The sequence below is a fragment of the Dipodomys spectabilis genome, unplaced genomic scaffold (genome assembly GCF_019054845.1).
Source record: "Dipodomys spectabilis isolate Male_0828 unplaced genomic scaffold, ASM1905484v1 ptg000783l, whole genome shotgun sequence".
In the NCBI taxonomy this organism is placed as follows: Eukaryota; Metazoa; Chordata; class Mammalia; order Rodentia; family Heteromyidae; genus Dipodomys; species Dipodomys spectabilis.
In genome coordinates, this window is record NW_024871460.1 from 18,135,143 (window position 1) to 18,151,621 (window position 16,479).

The window sequence follows — 16,479 nt, forward strand, 5'->3', positions numbered from 1 at the left end:
GGGATAGATTTCCCACAATCCTAGACTCCTTGACCTCAGTGATTTTGTTTTGTACACACAGGGCCATTCTTTCTACTATAAAGTTGTATGGGCTTTGACAAAAGCACAGTGTCTTATAACTACCACAGTGCCATACAGAGCAGTTTTGTCACTCTAAAGAAATCCTCTCTGCTAGGGCCCTTATAGCTCACAGCTGTAATCCTGAGGATCTTAGTCATGCAGCTCATGCAGACAAGTCTAAGAAAAAAAAAATTTTTTTTAAATCGGTTGTGGGGCTTGAACTCAGGACACTCTTTTGCTCAAGGCTAATGCTCTACCACTTTGAGCCACAGCACCACTTCGTTTTCTGGTGGTTAATTGGGGATAAGAGTCTCATGGACTTTCCTGCCTGGGCTGGCTTTAAACTGCTATCCTCAGAGCCTCCTTAGTAGCTACGATTACAAGTGTGAGCCACTGGTACCTGGCTCAAGAGATTCTTTTTGTTGTTGTTGGTCATGGGGCCTGAGGTCTGGGCCTGAGTGCATCCCTCAGCTCTTTAGCCTCAAGGCTAGCGTAAACCACACTTGAGCCACAGCACCACTTCCAGTTTTTTCTGCTTATGAGGTGCTGAGGAATCGAATCCAGGGTCTCATGAATGCAAAGCAAGCATTCTACCACTGTGCTACCTTCCCAGCCCTCAAGAGATTATTATCTCCAATTCACCATCAAAAAAGCCAGAAGTAGGTATGGCTCAAATGACAGAATGGCATAAAAGCCAAGCAAGAGTGTGAGGACCTGAGTTCAAGCCCTAGTATTGGCCCACATAAGAAATCCCATGTGCTTAGTCAACCCTATGTGCATGCCTACATGTGTGCGAATGTGCACACACACACACACACACACACACACACACACAATATGCATTTACATTTCTTCTATGTCTTTTTAGTGGTTTGATAACTCATTTCTTTTTTTTCAGTCATGGGGCTTGAACTCTGGGCCAGGGCACTGTCTCTCAGCTCTTCAGCTCAAGGCGAGCCCTCTACCACTTGAGCGACAGCACTACTTCTGGTTTTCTGGTGGTTTATTGGAGATAAGAGTTTCACAGACTTTCCTGCCTGGGCTGGCTTTGAACTTTGATCCTCAGATCTCAGCCTCCTGAGTAGCTAGGATTACAGACGTGAGCCACCATGCCGGGCTACTCATTTCATTTTCTCATGGAATTTTTTTTTTTTTTTTTTGGTCAATCGTGGGGCTTCAGCTCTGGGCCTGGGTACTGTCCCTCAGCTCTTCAGCTCAAGGCTAGGATTCTACCACTTGAAATAAAAGTCTCCTGGAGTTTCCTTCCTGGGCTGGCTTTGAACCTTGATTGTCAGATCTCAGCCTCCTGAGTAGGTAGCAGGTGTGAGCACGTGGCAAATTTTATATCTCTATTTTTTGGTCAGTTGTGGGGCTTGAACTCTGGGCCTGGATGCTGTCCCTCAGCTCTTCAGCTCAAGACCAGCGCCTCTACCACTTGATCCACACTACTACTTCCTCATGGAATATTTAATGATACAGTGTGCCATTGTTATCCATTTACTTATTGAGGGACATCTTATTTGTTTCTGGTTCCTGGAGATTATAGGATAAAGATGCTAGATATATTCTTACTTTTGTCTTTTGTTTTTCAAAAAGTTACAACTATTTGTTTCCTTACTTATTTTCTGCTTTTAAAATATTTTGGGTTTTGTTTTGTTTTTGAGACAAGGTTGTGCTCTGACACCCGAGTGGACTTGAATTCATCATCATCTTATTTCTGCCTCCCAAGTGCTAGGACTAGAGATGAGCAGCACTACACCCACATTGACTCTGTGATTTTTGTCACAATATTTAGAAATGTAATTGAATATATCTGTGTTTTCTGTTGTGGCTTCTGGTTGCCCTGTGTTGCTTAGATGGCTTTCCTCTCTCCCAAAGTTAAAAGACACCCTTCTCAATTTCCCTTCTATTACAGGTTAAGAGACTGCATAGGTTTAAGCAAAAGGGATAGAAATGCTGAGGAGACGGAAATAGGAGGGGGCCTGGAAGAGACAGTGATTTAGGGCTATGTAGCATTTTGCCTCTGAATTGTAAGTGATCTCTCTGAGTTTTCTGGATCTTCTCTGACTTTGCATAGATCTCTTCAGGTATTATAGTGTATGATTCCAGGCCTCTGGAGGCTGAGGCAGGAGGATGATCAGTTCAAGGTCAGCCTGGGTTAAGTGCTAAGATTTTGTCTTAAAACAAAAACAAGAGATGTGTGTCCAGATTTTGTAGAAGATAAAACAGACCCTAAAGTCTCTTTAAGTCCAACTATCTTACCTATTCCCTTCTTTTTACTCCATAGTTATTCTCCTCTCTAGACTTAACTCCTCCTTGAAAGTAGGGGACCAGGTTTAGCATGTTGATCCCTCAATACCTAGCATAATGCCCTATGGAGAAGCAAGAAGACAAGGAAGGCAAATAGGAAAAGAAAGAGAGAAGAAGGATAGGGAAGGGAGGAAGGAAGAAGAAGGGGAAAAGAGAGGAAAAGGAGGGAAGGCTAATTATTTCCAATTAACTCTCTGCTCTGTAGGGAAAGATTACTTGCTGGAAGAAGCTTCACATGGTAGACCAGTTGTCTCAGGAATAGCCTGCTGGATTTCAAACACCCTGCCTGGCTTCCATTACTGGTACTTTCTCTGAAGCACACCCAAGAACCTGGCATCATCAGCCTTGTCACCAGTGGAAGGCCAGAATTATGAGCCATCAAGATGTGGTAGGATATTTGATTGGTGTGATGACCTTATGACTAATACTGAACCAATGCTTGGTAGAGGCTTTAGGGGAAGGATATTTAAGTCTGTCATATTGTCTACATTGATTAAGAAGCCTAAGTGATAAGCCAATTTTTCAGTTTATGATATTTGTATGGGATAGGGGAAGACAGAGATAAAGGAATTACTGTGTAGAGAGGTTGTGTGTTTGCTTGCTGTTAGGGGTGTGGGCTTGGGACCAAACCTAGGGCCTCATGCATACTAAGCATGCGTTCTACCCACTGAGCTATACCCCTAGCCCCAGAAGCTGAGATAACTGGAAACTGATTTAGTCCACTAATTCTGAGCATATGAATTCACCATCTAAAACTTACAACTGAAGAGCAATCAACTGATGTTCTTTAAATTATTTTTTGTCAGTCCTGGGGCCTGAACTCTGGGCCTGGGCATTGTCCCTCAGCTCTTCAGCTCAAGGCTAGCGTTCTACCACTTGAGCCACATCACCACTTCTGGCTTTTTCTGCTTATGGGATGCTGAGGAATCGAACTCGGGGCCTCATGCATGCAAGGCAAGCACTCTACCACTGAGCCACCTTCTCAGCCCTATTCTTTAATTTTATAGAATAATTTACAAGAAATCAAACAGCATAGCTATTGGGAATAAATTTCTCACAATCCTGTACCTGAGAAAATTATTTATGATAAAAATTAAATAGTTCAGCTCTAGAATATATGTTGTGAAGTTTAATTATCATTTCCAACCTTAATTCTGCAACATTTACTAACCCCGTTGTCATATTTACCTAAGTGATACGATTATTGGTTAAGTTAGATAGTGAAAGAGCCTCTTTCATCTTTCATCTCCCAGCTGAGCTAATATCTTGCCTCTATCCATTCAAGAGTCATTCCAATCCAGATAGACAAAATGATGTTTATATGGTTGGATTCTGATCTGAAAACTGTACTTAAAGCTACAACTGTTCAAGCCTGAGAGTCCATCCAAGACAATTAGAAACAGTGTGTGTATGTGTGTGTGTGTGTGTGTGTGTGTGTGTGTGTGTCCATGTGTGTCCTGGAGCTTGACCTCAGGGCCTGGGCACTGTCTCTGAGCTTTTTTGCTCTACAGCTCCACTTCTGACTTTTTGGTGCCTAATTAGATACAAGAATCTCACAGACTTTCCTGCCTGGGCTAGCTTTGAACCACGATCCTCAAATCTTAGCCTCCGGAGTAACTAGGACTACAGGTGTGAGCCACCAGTACCCAGCTAAGTGTCTCCTCTTTCTTCTCCCTCATATCTACTTCCTACCTATTCTCAGCTGGTTCATGGAGCAAGAAGCCCTACTATGTACCTGTCCTCAAGGCCCCAGACATGACCCACACCTGTACCTCACCTCCTCCTCTGCCTGATAATCACCCCACAGGCAGTGCAGTGCCAACTACTCCATCGAATGTTTTGACAAAAACCCTGTGGGAAGTAGTCTTGCCTTATCCTATAGAAGTTTCTGGAAAGATAGTTATTGAGACTAGTTCCTGGCACTGTGCCTCTGTCAGAGCAGGTTCTCAGTCAATAAACATGTGTCTTCCTATCAAGTTTCTCCCCAGGCCAACCTCTGTCTCTGTCCTGTGGGACAGTGATGTCAACAATGCATGCCATGAAAATGTCTGAAGGGCTCCCTGGCCTTGTTGAGTTTCCATTGAACTCTCTATCTTCCATCTTCCATCCCTCCACAGTGCCTCACCCTTGAATTCAATTTGAAGTACTTTCTCTCCATCCCTATGGCAAAGCACAGTACCTAGTATTTCAAATGAGAATGTCTTACTGGCAGGTTGGTGGATGGATGGATGAATTAGCAAATGAGTAGGTAAATGCAGAATGAGGGTGAATACAGAAATGAACTGTTGGATTTGGAGGCATGGCTCAAGTTTTAGAACACTAGCCAACGAGCAAAAGCTTAAAGTTCAAGTCCCAGTCTTGAACAAAAATAGTAATATTCTTGGGACTAGAATCCCCTGGTGGGGGCAAAGATGCCTTTTTGTTCAAGGAGTGAAGGCCTCAGGGACTTTCCATTGGCTTTATAGGATAAGATTTTTTCCCTGTTTTTTTTTTTTAATTTTGGTGCCAGTATTGGGGCTTGAACTCATAGCTTGAGTGAGTTCCTTAGCTTTTCCACTCAAAGTTAGTGCTATACTGTTTGAGCCATGCCTCCAGTACCAAATTTTTGTGGTTAATTGGAGATAAGAGTCTCAGGGACTTTCTCACTCGTGCTGGCTTCAAACCATGATCTTTAGATCTCAGCCTCCTGATTAGCTATCCTGAGTAGCTAGGATTACAGATATGAGCCACCTAATACCCAGCACTCCTGGGCTGAACTCCTGAACTTTGAACCTTGGGTTTGAAATTGATATCAGGAACTAAGATAAGGAAATAGTTGCGAGAAATCCCAAAGAGTTAGTCCTTCCAAGGAGAGCTGACCAATCGCAAAATCCCAGGAATGTTGAGACATAACCAACTGTATGGCTGCCTCATCTTTGTTCCGTGAACATGTTCTCCTACCCCCACCTCATACCCTTGCTCTGATCCCTGCCCCAGCAAATCTAAGCCCTCTTGAGTTGGGTGTAGGTACTGTCATTAAACACCATGGCAAGACACTGCTACGTGCTTATCTTCAACTCATACTACCCTGGCTTGGACTGTATGTTTTCTGAGCTGGTCCATTTCACTGGACAGCCTGGAAAGTAGGGTTGTATTTAAGAATTTGGAGAGAGTAGCTGGATGCTGGTGTCTCATGCCTGTAATCCTAGCTACTCAGGAGGCTGAAATCTGATAATCACAGTTCAAAGCCAGCCCAGGCAGTGTCCCCAGTGAGACTCTCCAATTAACCACCAGAAAACCGGAAGAGGCACTGTGGCTGAAATAGTAAGCTGAAGAGCTCAGGGAAGGCACCCAGGCCAGAGTTCAAGCCCCATAACCGACAAAAAAATAAAATTGGAAAGTGCAGGAGGGCAGATCTCACCCTCTCCTCTTCCATTCCAGTCCATTCGTCCAATGCCACTAACTGCAAAGATTCCCCTGGTGGGTTGAACAAAAAAAAGACAAAAGACACCCACACACCACCAGTAGATTGCAGTTATGTATTTAGTTTCCTATGTTCTTGAACAACAACGGGCCACGGGAAGGGGGGGTGGAGAAAGCTGGAAGAGCTGCCTGGCTGGAGTAGCTGACTTCTGCTAAAACTTAACTTCTTAATGTACAATCTACAAAATCATCTTCCTACAGGAAAATCGGCTTCCGCAGGGGTAGCAGGGACTGCAGGGGTCGCAGGGACCGCATGGGCCGCAGGGGCTGCAGGGGCTGCAGGGGCCGCAGGGGCCGCAGGGACCACAGGGGCCGCAAGGGCTGCAGGGGCTGCAGGGGTTGCAGGGAGAAGTGCAAGGGTAGCATGGAGACTCGATCTTGACACAACTGCCCAGCCCGTAGGAGTACGTTACGTCCTTCTCATCCACACAGGGCGGCAGGCTGAATTCCTTGCAGATGTTCATGTAGCTGTACTTCTTCGATCCAAGGCAGTCGTACCTGTTTTCTCGCTCGGCTGACACGCACACCTTGCCGTCTTTCACTCGTACTTTGACTTGATCAGGCTCAAAGCCGCACACATTCACGGATCCTAAAATATTACTGCTACAGCAAGAGGAGGCCAGAATTCTATTTGTGGTTCTTCTGAGTCTGGAAGAGAGGTAAAAGAAAGGACTCAGGACTCAGGCACAGCCTGACAATAGGTTAATGGCTGTCTTCTTAAATAGGAAAAAAAGTCATTATGACAAATCAAACTTCACAGACGTGTGGAATGTAAAAGCAAGAGTCCCTTCTTGTGAATCACACTGACCCACCCCCACCCCCATGTCTCTTTGGTTTTCCAGATCTTCCTTGGCTAAATCTTTATTCTTCCTCAGTTATTAAACTTGGGCCTTCGCCTCTCAATGCCTTAGTTTCCTTATCTGTAAAATGAAAGTAGAATACTTAGGACCATAACACTATTAAATGCTTAGATGAGACTAGTTTTTTTTTTACTGAACATTCCACATGGCACATTGCAGATCTTGCATTATTATTACTACTGCTACAATTAAATGTAGATAGACATTTTGTTATTTTGTTTCCCCATGCTGGGGATTAAACCTAGGGCCTCAGATAGGCTAGGTGAGCGCTCTTATCACTGAATTCCATTCCTAGCCCCAGATGGACAAGGCTAATAAGACACATATTAAGATGGCTACCAGAGTGGTATGGGGGTGGTATGCCTATAATCCAGGTTACTTTAAAATAAGAAGGAAAACAAGAGTGAAATAAAATGAAATGAAATTTTTTTTAAAAAGATGGCTCTGAGCTTTAGGATCGGCCCGATGGTTCTTAGGCAATCACAGAGACATTCAGCCTGAAAGCTCCCATCAGCTCTGCTCTGGACCCCCTGCTGCACTGAGGTTGTCTCAGACTTGGAGGAGTGGAGCCAGTAGAGAACTAGTCTGCTTGGCAGGATTGTGTTGATCGCAGAATGGAATGACCTGTCAATGGTTTTCTAGTTGAGACTGTACCGGAAAGAGCTCATTCTAAGACTTCATATTAATGGCTCAAACTCAACCATAGGAAGAATCTTTACACCATGGCAAGTGGAAAATGCCACATCAGGCAGAGCTGATTGACATTTGTTAAATACCAGTGCCATGTTTCCTACAGAGCTGCCTTATTATTCAACAGCCCTATTGTGCAAATCCTTAATTTAAAAAATAGCTATTGCTCATAGCAATTGATTGGTTAGGATCATTTAGAGATCAAGTGCTGAAGAGAATAGACTGGAATACATCCTGGCGCTGTTCTGTAGACAAGTTATTTAACCTCTCTGTGTTTACTTTCCTCATCTGTAAAACTAGAAATGATAGCCCCTACCCACACTGGGTTGTTGACTTAGGAGATGCATGAATAGCATCTCCAACCATGTTTGGCACAGGGTTAGGATGTTAGGCATGTGTGTGTGTGTGTGTGTGTGTGTGTGTGTATGTGTGTGTGCTTGCATGTGTATATGCCAGTCCTGAGGCCTGAACTCTGGACCTGGGCACTGTTCTGGGCTTTTTTGTTCAGCTTTTTTTGGCTTTTCTTTTTGTCCATTTTGGGGCATGAACTCAGGGCCTGGACACTGTCCCTGAGCTCTTTTGTTCAAGGCCAGTGTTCTGCTACTTTGAAGCCACAGTGCTACTTCCAGTGTTAGCTTTTTGGTGGTTTATTGGAGATAAGAATTTCAAGTATTTTCCTGCCTGAGCTGGCTTGACACTGTGATCCTCAGATTTCAGCCTCCTGACTAGCAAGGATTACAGGCATGAGCTGGACCTTAGCAGATGTTAGGCTTTTTGTCTTTTTCAATGTGTTATTGGGAGTGCTAGCCATGGCAATGGCATCTTCACAGTAACTGTGATGCATGTGTGATTATTAGTGCATCACCTCTTTCTACTAAATTCTATTTCAACATTTCTTTTATTTTTTACATAGGCTATACAAGTTCATCATAGAAGATCCAGAAAATGCAGATATAACTCTTCAGATGAAATATTGTAAAATAGCTGTAACTCTACTTCAGTGTTAAATTTTCTTGTGTGTTTCTACACATATTAAGAGTTTTGAGGAAACATGCTATACATATATATGTATACCTACATATATATTGCTTTTAATCTCTATTTTCTACTTGCTAAGACCTCACAGGATCAATTTAACATGTGTTCAGTATCCTTTTACTGAAAATTACAGACTAAGACTCTTAGTGGCTAATTACAACCTGATCCAATAGAATTTATCCCTAAAAGACAGAGGCGAAAGGAAACAACATAAGTAGCACATCAAGGGCAAGAATTGAGCTCCATTTCCACCCAACCTCTAAGAACTTGAAGATGGAATAGGGATAATCTTTCTTGCCCTGGGCAAGATGCTGGCATGCTGAATGAAAGCCATGCTAAGAAGAAAGGATGAGGACTGGTCACTAAAGTTGCAGACCAAGCATTCTGGCTCATTAGATGGGCAGAGAAGATCTCACAAAGCTGTGAAGAGCCAGCCTAAAACTAGACCCAGCACCCTCTGTGCCTGGATCATTACTTGAAGCTAAGTAGCCACACCATGACTGAATGGGCATAGCCCTGGTTTCTCAGGAATCTCATGGAAAAGGTGTATCGCTGAAACTCAAACTCTTGTCCACGTGAAAAGCATCAAATCCTGCTACTACAGAGGAGTTAGGCCCAGCCAAGAGGACTGTGGACACCAAGCAGCACTGCTGAGCTCCCAATTCTGCCTCAGCTGCTCCTGCTAGATGAAGCCCACCTGTCCTCTGCAGGAAACTGACGTGGGAGCAACAGCTAACAGGCAAGGCCAACTCCCAGATCTGCCTCCTGCAGCTAGGATTCATGTTTTTGTGCTGGATTCCTCCTGTCCTCTGACACCTGCCTCTGTGGTTCCTTTGGTCCTGGCAGCAGCTATACAGAGGTCTTTGGGAACTTGCCTAAAGCTCTTGGCAGGTCAGGTTTCTCACTGCTTTTCTGGGTCTGTAGTTATCTGCAAGGATTTGTGAGTTTAGAGGAAATTGTAGGAGCCCAAAGTGACTCATCAGACTACTCTGAACTCATAACTTGACTCCTGTCTAGTGAACCACCCACCATCCTAAATGGCATTTTCTGTGGCTCTGGACAAAGACATTGCCTCCTGTGCCCCTGTGCTTGTTATGCTGGGGCTGTCTCTCAACTACAGTCAGTAAACACAGGAATCAGAATCTCGGGGTCTTTGCAGAGGCTTCATAGGAAAACTCAGAGGAAGCTGTTTGTGTCCCATGCTTCTGCCTTCTTTTCTCAAAGCTGTTTCACACCCAGGTCTGACCATGCTCAGCAACATAGAAAACTGTGCCTACAGCCATATGAACTCTCTAGTCAGCCATCTTCACAAGGATGTGTCAGTCCTGTGATGAATAACGTAATAACTATCATCTGCCCAGAGCAAGAGAGGGGGAGGCTGACCTTCCCCCTAGGCTATATTGCATTTTTTTAAGGATCTATGTAGGCCATGCTGGCCTCAAACTCATGATCCTCCTCTAAGTGCTGAGATTATAGACATATGTGATCACACTCAGCTCCCCAGACTTTTGGAAGACAAATGTCACAGTAGTAGGAAGCAGTCATGTGCTCTGTGATCTCCTGACAGATGTCTGGGTTCCACTTGAGTTTCAGTCAGTAGGTCTGGTGTGGAGCTGACCTGTAGCTTTTCTAACAAGTTTCAGGGGATGTTACCAATTCTGGTCTAGGGACTACCTTTGAGAACCACAGACCAGTTGGGCAAATATGGCTCTCCTTCCAGTCTTGCCTTGCCACTTCCTAGAGATCAAGAGCATTGCCCCCAAGTCTGTTTCAGCTATCTTTAATAAAGATGATATTTTTGTTGTTCATATTAAAAGGATTAAATGAACAAGAAATGTCAGGCACATAGTTTTTAACGTACAATGTAAGTCTTCTGTATCTGGCTATATCAGGCTCCACCTTCCATGGACTGGCCTAAAAAGCTGAAGTGTGAAGTGATTAACTCTGTATCACTAAATAAGGTCAAATCAAATAGTAGAAATGCATTTGAGACTGGGTGTGAGTGGTGCATGGTAAGAGCATTCACCTAGCACCTGTAAGGCTCCGAGGTCAATCTCCAGCACGGCAAAACAAAACAAAAATTGTACTTGGCTTTAGATGAGCAGCAGCACTTCTTCTTGTATCCAAGGGCTGATGATTCCCAGATCTCCAGGTTTGAAGATTTTGATGCCAGGGCACAGAAGAACTAGCTCACTTTGGAAGCAAGGACCTCTCAGAGGAACCAGAGGCACGCAAGGCACTCTCCTCTCTGTGGCAGCGCCAACCTGTCACCAGTTCTGATGTCTCACCCTAACTGGCTAAGAGTGGGTTCACTGAAAACAAACTCAGATCATGAAGCAGTACCAAGAAAAGACATTTTTAAAAGGTTGATTTCTAAAGTTTTAGGATGGAAACTCGTGTGATTTTTGAGTGATTTCGTGTGATTTTCTTAATGAGATTTAGGCTAACCACTGATGCTTTGTGACCACTGAAACTTGTTTTGGAGTACCAGTAAAGGGGCAGAGATGGAGCCCAGATCAAAAAGACACCACCTGCAAATCAAGGTGTATTTAGCCTCCAGATCTAGAGCAGAAGCCCCAATGGGCATCCCTCCATTAACTGGATAATAAACTTCTACAGCCAGGATTTAGGAGGAACTGGTTTCTATTTCTCCAGCTTTTGTGCAGAAAATAAGGAAGCCCATGAAGTGTGGAGGTGAGTCCAATGCTTACTTAACTGAGGTTGCTGGCTGGACCTGTGAAGGGAACAAGATTCAGATTTTCTCTGAATCCTGAAGAGAGGAGGAGGGCAGGAACACTGCTTCGTTTGAGGATACAAGAGGTAATTTAGAGGAAAAAGGAAGCATCAAAAAGATGGGACACAAAAGTGCTAAATTGAGTACTAAGGACAATACTCTTTTGAAGCAGCTGTTGAAGAAATAGAGATTGAGCTGGCTCTTTTCTGCCCAAGTCTAAAAATAAAACCCAAGTGCATATCTGTATCACCCAAAGAAACGATACTTAGGCACACTCAAGAAACTTTAGGGAATTTAATATTCTTTAATGGAATAAAAGGAAGTTTATTTGGAAGTAAGAGGAAAGCAGTGGAAGAAAGTAGCAAAAACTCTCCATCTGGAGAGGGGGACTCAAGAGGAGTCTCAATTTAATAATTTTTGGTAGAGGCTTTTATACCAGTCACAAAAAAACACCTAGAGATAGAGCAAGAGCCTCTCACACTGACAAGTAAATTTAGTAGGACCCAGGCAACTACAAACTTGAGATAGAATTTTCTGGATAATATAGACTGACATCTGAAAAGACATGTCACAACCAGCCAACACTTCAACATTCTTTTTGAGGGGTGAAAGGTCATGTGAATATGAATTCTAAACTCAAAAAGCCTTGGGTAACACCAGACATTGTTAAAAAAATTGAATTGATATGGTATTTATGGATATATTTAGTCATGGATCAAGAGCTAGGTTAGAGATACGTGGGGAGAAAGCATTTTCACTGGAAGAAAAAAAAACATTTAACTCATCTGGGATTGGAGCTAGGATCGGGGCTTAATATTTTTCACTCCTATTCAGAAAAATTGAAGATTTAGGCTTACAGATGACATTAAGCCCTCTGGATTGTGAAATGTCAAGCTGTCAGAAATAGAACATAGAAATTTCCCCAGGTGGTATGAATGAGAGAAAAAAATGGCCAAGGAGAGATAAAAAGAGGGCAAGTTTCAGGTCACTTCCAAAATGGACTTGGGGCTATCTATTCAGAGGTACAGGAATGAATGTAAGGACATCACCAGCCTCACACTGCTGGTACAAAGAAAGATTCAGGCATGGTCAGGAGAAGCAGAAAAAGCATTAACCTCCTGCGTGAACTACTCTGGCAAGAATGAAGCTGAGATTGTGTCTCCTGTGTGTCAAGAAATAGGCCTCCGGAAGAGAAAGCAGATGTGGAAAGACAGTGAGGCATTGTTCCAGTGGAGAGTGGAAAGAAGGGAATAGCCAGAAGTTCAAGACTGAAGTACTTGGACCCAGGTAGTCAAGTGTTCAAAGATGTAGAGGAACATGGGCACAGAGCCCTTAATTTAGACCAAATTGAAAAGAATCCCTGCCTCACAGCAGGTCATAGGACTCGATATCCTAAAAAGGGACAAAAAATAAGCGTTAATTCACAGTGTGGATGAGCTTGTAGGTGATTACTTAATCCCATTATGAGGAAAGCCCCTTCTCCCCCTGGTGGCTGAAGGCCTCATCAGTCATTGTCCTATTGTTCTTTCTAGTGAATCATCACTGTCACCGTTGTCAAGGGACTCCGCCTACCTCTGCCCACCTATCCATCTATCACCATCTGTTTTTCCATGATTCTTATCTAGCTACACCTATCTTTTTTAAAATGTTCTTACCAAGTTTTTCTGCCCCACCTGACTTTTACTGCTTACTACATAAAATGTGTTACTCACCCTTTTTTTTAAACATGTTATTCCAAAATTTGATTGTATCCTCATTTATTTAACCAGCATTTTCTTTTTCATTAATACTCACAAACTAAAAAGATATATAAAGTCTGAAAGTTATAATCACTAACTAAAAAGTACTTTCAAAACAAAAAAAAATTAAATTACTAATTCAATGAAAAACCTGAGTCTATTGTGAAAGTTACTACTTAACCCTCTGGTTTATCTGCACAGCTTTCCTGGGGTTGGAAGAAGTGGCCAACAGACTGGGTGAACTTGAACTCTTAGCCTGGAGATGGCAGCTGGGAGAAACATTTTCCTACAATTCTGAAGAAATATCTGTTCAATTTGCTCCCTGTTCTTGAGGCCTCTGGCTCACATTAAGGACTTGATCAATTATTACTTTTCTGAAAGTCCAAATATATGTAAGTCACTTTACTCATCACCAGAAAGAAATGTTGAACTTGCTGCTTCCAATAGCTTGTCAATGACACCCCTGTTAAAAAGCCCCCTTGATTTGTCACTCTGGCACTCTAACCATCAACCACTACCAACCTTGCCAATTGACATTTTACGTTGTCTGTGGAAAATTGTAACGATTCCCATCATGGACCCAGTTACTCTTCTTAAATCTTTCCTAAGTCACTAGTCATTTAAACTTTTTTTCCCTCGTGTGTGTGTGTGTGTGTGTGTGTGTGTGTGTGTGTGTGTGTGTGTGTTGTGTGTGTGTTGGTACTGAGGCTTGGACTCAGGGCCTGGGCCCTGTCCCTGAATTTTTTTGCTCAAGGATACTGTTCTACCACTTCGAGCTTGTTGGTCATTCATTGGAGATAAAAAGCCTGAGTTGGCTTCAAACTTTACTCCTCAGATCTCAGCCTCCTAAGTAGCAAGGTAGTGTAAGCCACCAGCGTCCAGCTTTTTTTTTTTTTAATCTTTGTTCAAGTATTAGAGGTCACCTCCCTCCCTTTCTCACAAACTAATGTCTAAGGCTGATCTGCCCAGTCTACAAAGGTAAGAAGAGGGTTCTCTTACTTGGCAAGCTCTCTCTTTTCATCCTCGATGGCTCTAATGGCTTTCCTCTCTAAACTGCGGAGGGACGGGCGAAGGCAGTACAGCTTGTAGTCACACAGGCAACACGGGTAGAGGTCACACAGGCCGCAGGATCGGGAACGCTTGGAGTAGCACAGGCAGTAGGGGTAAGGGTGCAGGTCGCAGCAGCAGTAGGGATGCATATAAAGGTCGCACAGGCATCGTGTGCATTCGTCGATGCATCTCAATTGTCTTAATTCTCTGTCCACCTTCTTTATGTCCCGTCTAACACTGTCCAAAAGACAACTCAGTGCAGCCATTACAGTCACACCTTATTGTTCTGTGAGTACCTTTGGGAAATGGCACTCGAGGGAAAAAATTGTTCTAAGCTCTTCTCAGAGGCCTCTTTTAAAATTAAATGAGGCACATATGGTTCACTTACTTTAAAGCTTATGTTCTGTGACCTCACCGCCTTCTAAGTATGTCATAGTCCTCTGGTTACCATGTGAACCACACAGGGTCATAGTCTGCAGAGACCCGCCTTAAAGTTGCGAAGCCCCTAGCTCAGAGCCTTACTGAGGCTGAGGTTTCATCCCCCTTGGATGTTTGAAGGGGTCTCCCAAGCAATCCCAGATCCTGGGATGGGGAGAGAGTTCTTGGAACTGCCCTTGACTTGTATATGCTCTGAGGATAAGCAATACAAGATTATGTGTATCTTCATGAGGACAATGGCAAGAGCTGCCTAGACCCTGCCTTTGAGCCTTTCTGGCTCTAGCCCTGATTCAAACCTTAGCCTTAATCAGTCTAAGCAGACAGAATGTGTAGAACTTTAGTCGTATCAAGTCACCCTCACATGAGCTTTTTGTCCTTGCCCTCAGTTCCAAGTCTGTTGAGTCCTGACCACATTTTCCCCCTTCCCAGTGCTAATTACACCCAGTGCTTTCCACATTCAAGACAACTGGCCTTCCTTTACTAGGCTATCCTCACTAGATAAGCTTCAGGTTTCCATGGGTGGTGGGTCCTGTCCTTAAGCTCTCATCTCTGAGTGCTCAGGACTCTGTCCTATAAGTCCAGGCCTCCAGATGTTTGTCTTGCAGTTTTTTGTTTTTTTGGTGAGTCATGGGGCCCGAACTCCGCCTGGGCGCTGTCCCTCAGCTCTTCAGCTCAAGGCTAGCACTCTACCACTTGATCCACAGCGCCACTTCCAGCTTATATGGTACCGAGGAATCGAACCCAGGACCTCATGCATGTAAGGCAAGCACTCTACCACTGAGCCACCCTCCCAGTCCCTCATGCAGTATTTTTCAAGTGTCTTGATCTCTGAAACACTTGTAGAACCTGACACTCTTGTTTTTGACTCTAATATGGAACCAGCCTTCTGGACTACAGATGAGGCCTCAGATTTTCCCTCTCCCTGAAACTGTGTCCTGCTTTTACCCACTCTTCCCATGGGTCAAGGCCTAAGGGGGTCCTTGAGGACAAATGGCTAGATGTGACACTGGAGAAGGAATTCAGGGTGCTTACAGAGTTTGGATTTTATTTTGAGCCTGGTGAAGGATCACCATGTAATTTTTTAACTGACAGGCGTTGAAAGGTAGGTCAGACAGCCCCATTGAAGTCAAGCGGCATGGAGACGATAGAAGAAGTCTCAGGCCAGCAGTCAAGAGACAAGGCCTGGAGCAAGAATTACGACTATAGGATATAGCAAGGTCAAAACCAGTGGGTCATATGCCCTAATCTATTCTCCACATTGTAACCAGAGCAATTTCTGTTTATAAATCTGGTAACCCTCAACCTCCTCTCATCCCCACCTCTTGCCTTAAAAGCCCTCCATCTTCCCTGAGCCCTTCAAAGGACAAGGTGCTAACACTTGGCCTCTGCCACCATGCCCAGTGTCCCACGCCCCCTCATTGTTACTGCCATTCATTACACCATAGCCAGAGTGGTAAGGCCACTACCCCCAGCCTAGAAGGCCATCCCTTACTCTTTCACCTCATTCAAGAGTTAAACACAGAGGTACTCCCCATTTGGAAATTGAACACCCCACCCTCTATCCTGGGTCTAGGTAATTTCTGAGGCATCTTTTTCTCCTCTCACATTCCCCTCCTTAGGGAAGTGGCCTTTGCCCCTCCTACCTCCACACCTGCTGCCACCAAGTAGTTCTATAACTATGCTCACATGTTTCTCATATGATTACTTTTTCCCCTAGTCTAAAAGTCACAAGGTCCTTGGCCCCTTGAAATCACATGAGATGAATCCAACAGCAAAATTGAATAATACTCTTTCAGGAACAGAAGCTGAGACCCTTTGAGAGTGATTTGAGGCAGTCCTGAGGGGTGGCCTCTGTTCACAAGAACATGGCCAAGCTTTTCTGGTGTAGAAGCCAATCCAGATTTCTCCAGCTCAGGGGGGATAGACTTCTGAACTCCTAATCCCAGTGAATTCTATTCCCTTAGCAAATGTCAGGAAAGGTTGAGACAGGCAGGCTGTTAGTTTTAACTTGTTAAATACACAGGTTCAGAGGCTTGAACACACATCTGAATTTACACAGGACATGATTAAGATGGCGATGGCTCTATTTCAACTAGGA

The 16,479-nt window shown here is 43.9% G+C and overlaps 1 protein-coding gene across 2 annotated transcripts; it reads right to left on the reverse strand.

Moving 5' to 3' along the window:
- Positions 1 to 5,911: 5,911 nt before the first annotated feature.
- Odf1 (outer dense fiber of sperm tails 1) lies at positions 5,912 to 14,209 on the reverse strand. 2 transcript variants are annotated; one of them, XM_042673157.1, is made up of 2 exons: positions 13,940 to 14,209; positions 5,912 to 6,482 (listed from the first exon to the last, which is right to left on the reverse strand). In XM_042673157.1, the coding sequence occupies exons 1-2, from the start codon at positions 14,207 to 14,209 to the stop codon at positions 6,012 to 6,014; spliced, it is 741 nt and encodes a 246-aa protein (XP_042529091.1). In that variant the 3' UTR covers positions 5,912 to 6,011. The 2 variants fall into 2 exon arrangements, with proteins under 2 accessions (XP_042529091.1, XP_042529090.1); XM_042673156.1 differs by having other exon boundaries at positions 5,912 to 6,480; positions 13,893 to 14,209.
- Between the last annotated feature and the right edge of the window lie 2,270 nt (positions 14,210 to 16,479).

What these genes read in the sequence shown, in the direction of transcription:
- Odf1 (XM_042673156.1), bottom strand. Translation starts at nt 14,209, where the DNA reads ATGGCTGCACTGAGTTGTCTTTTGGACAGTGTTAGACGGGACATAAAG. An exon ending in GAAAAGAGAGAGCTTGCCAA is followed by an intron (nt 6,481 to 13,892) that starts GTAAGAGAACCC and finishes CCTCTCTTCCAG; the next exon opens with ACTCAGAAGAACCACAAATA.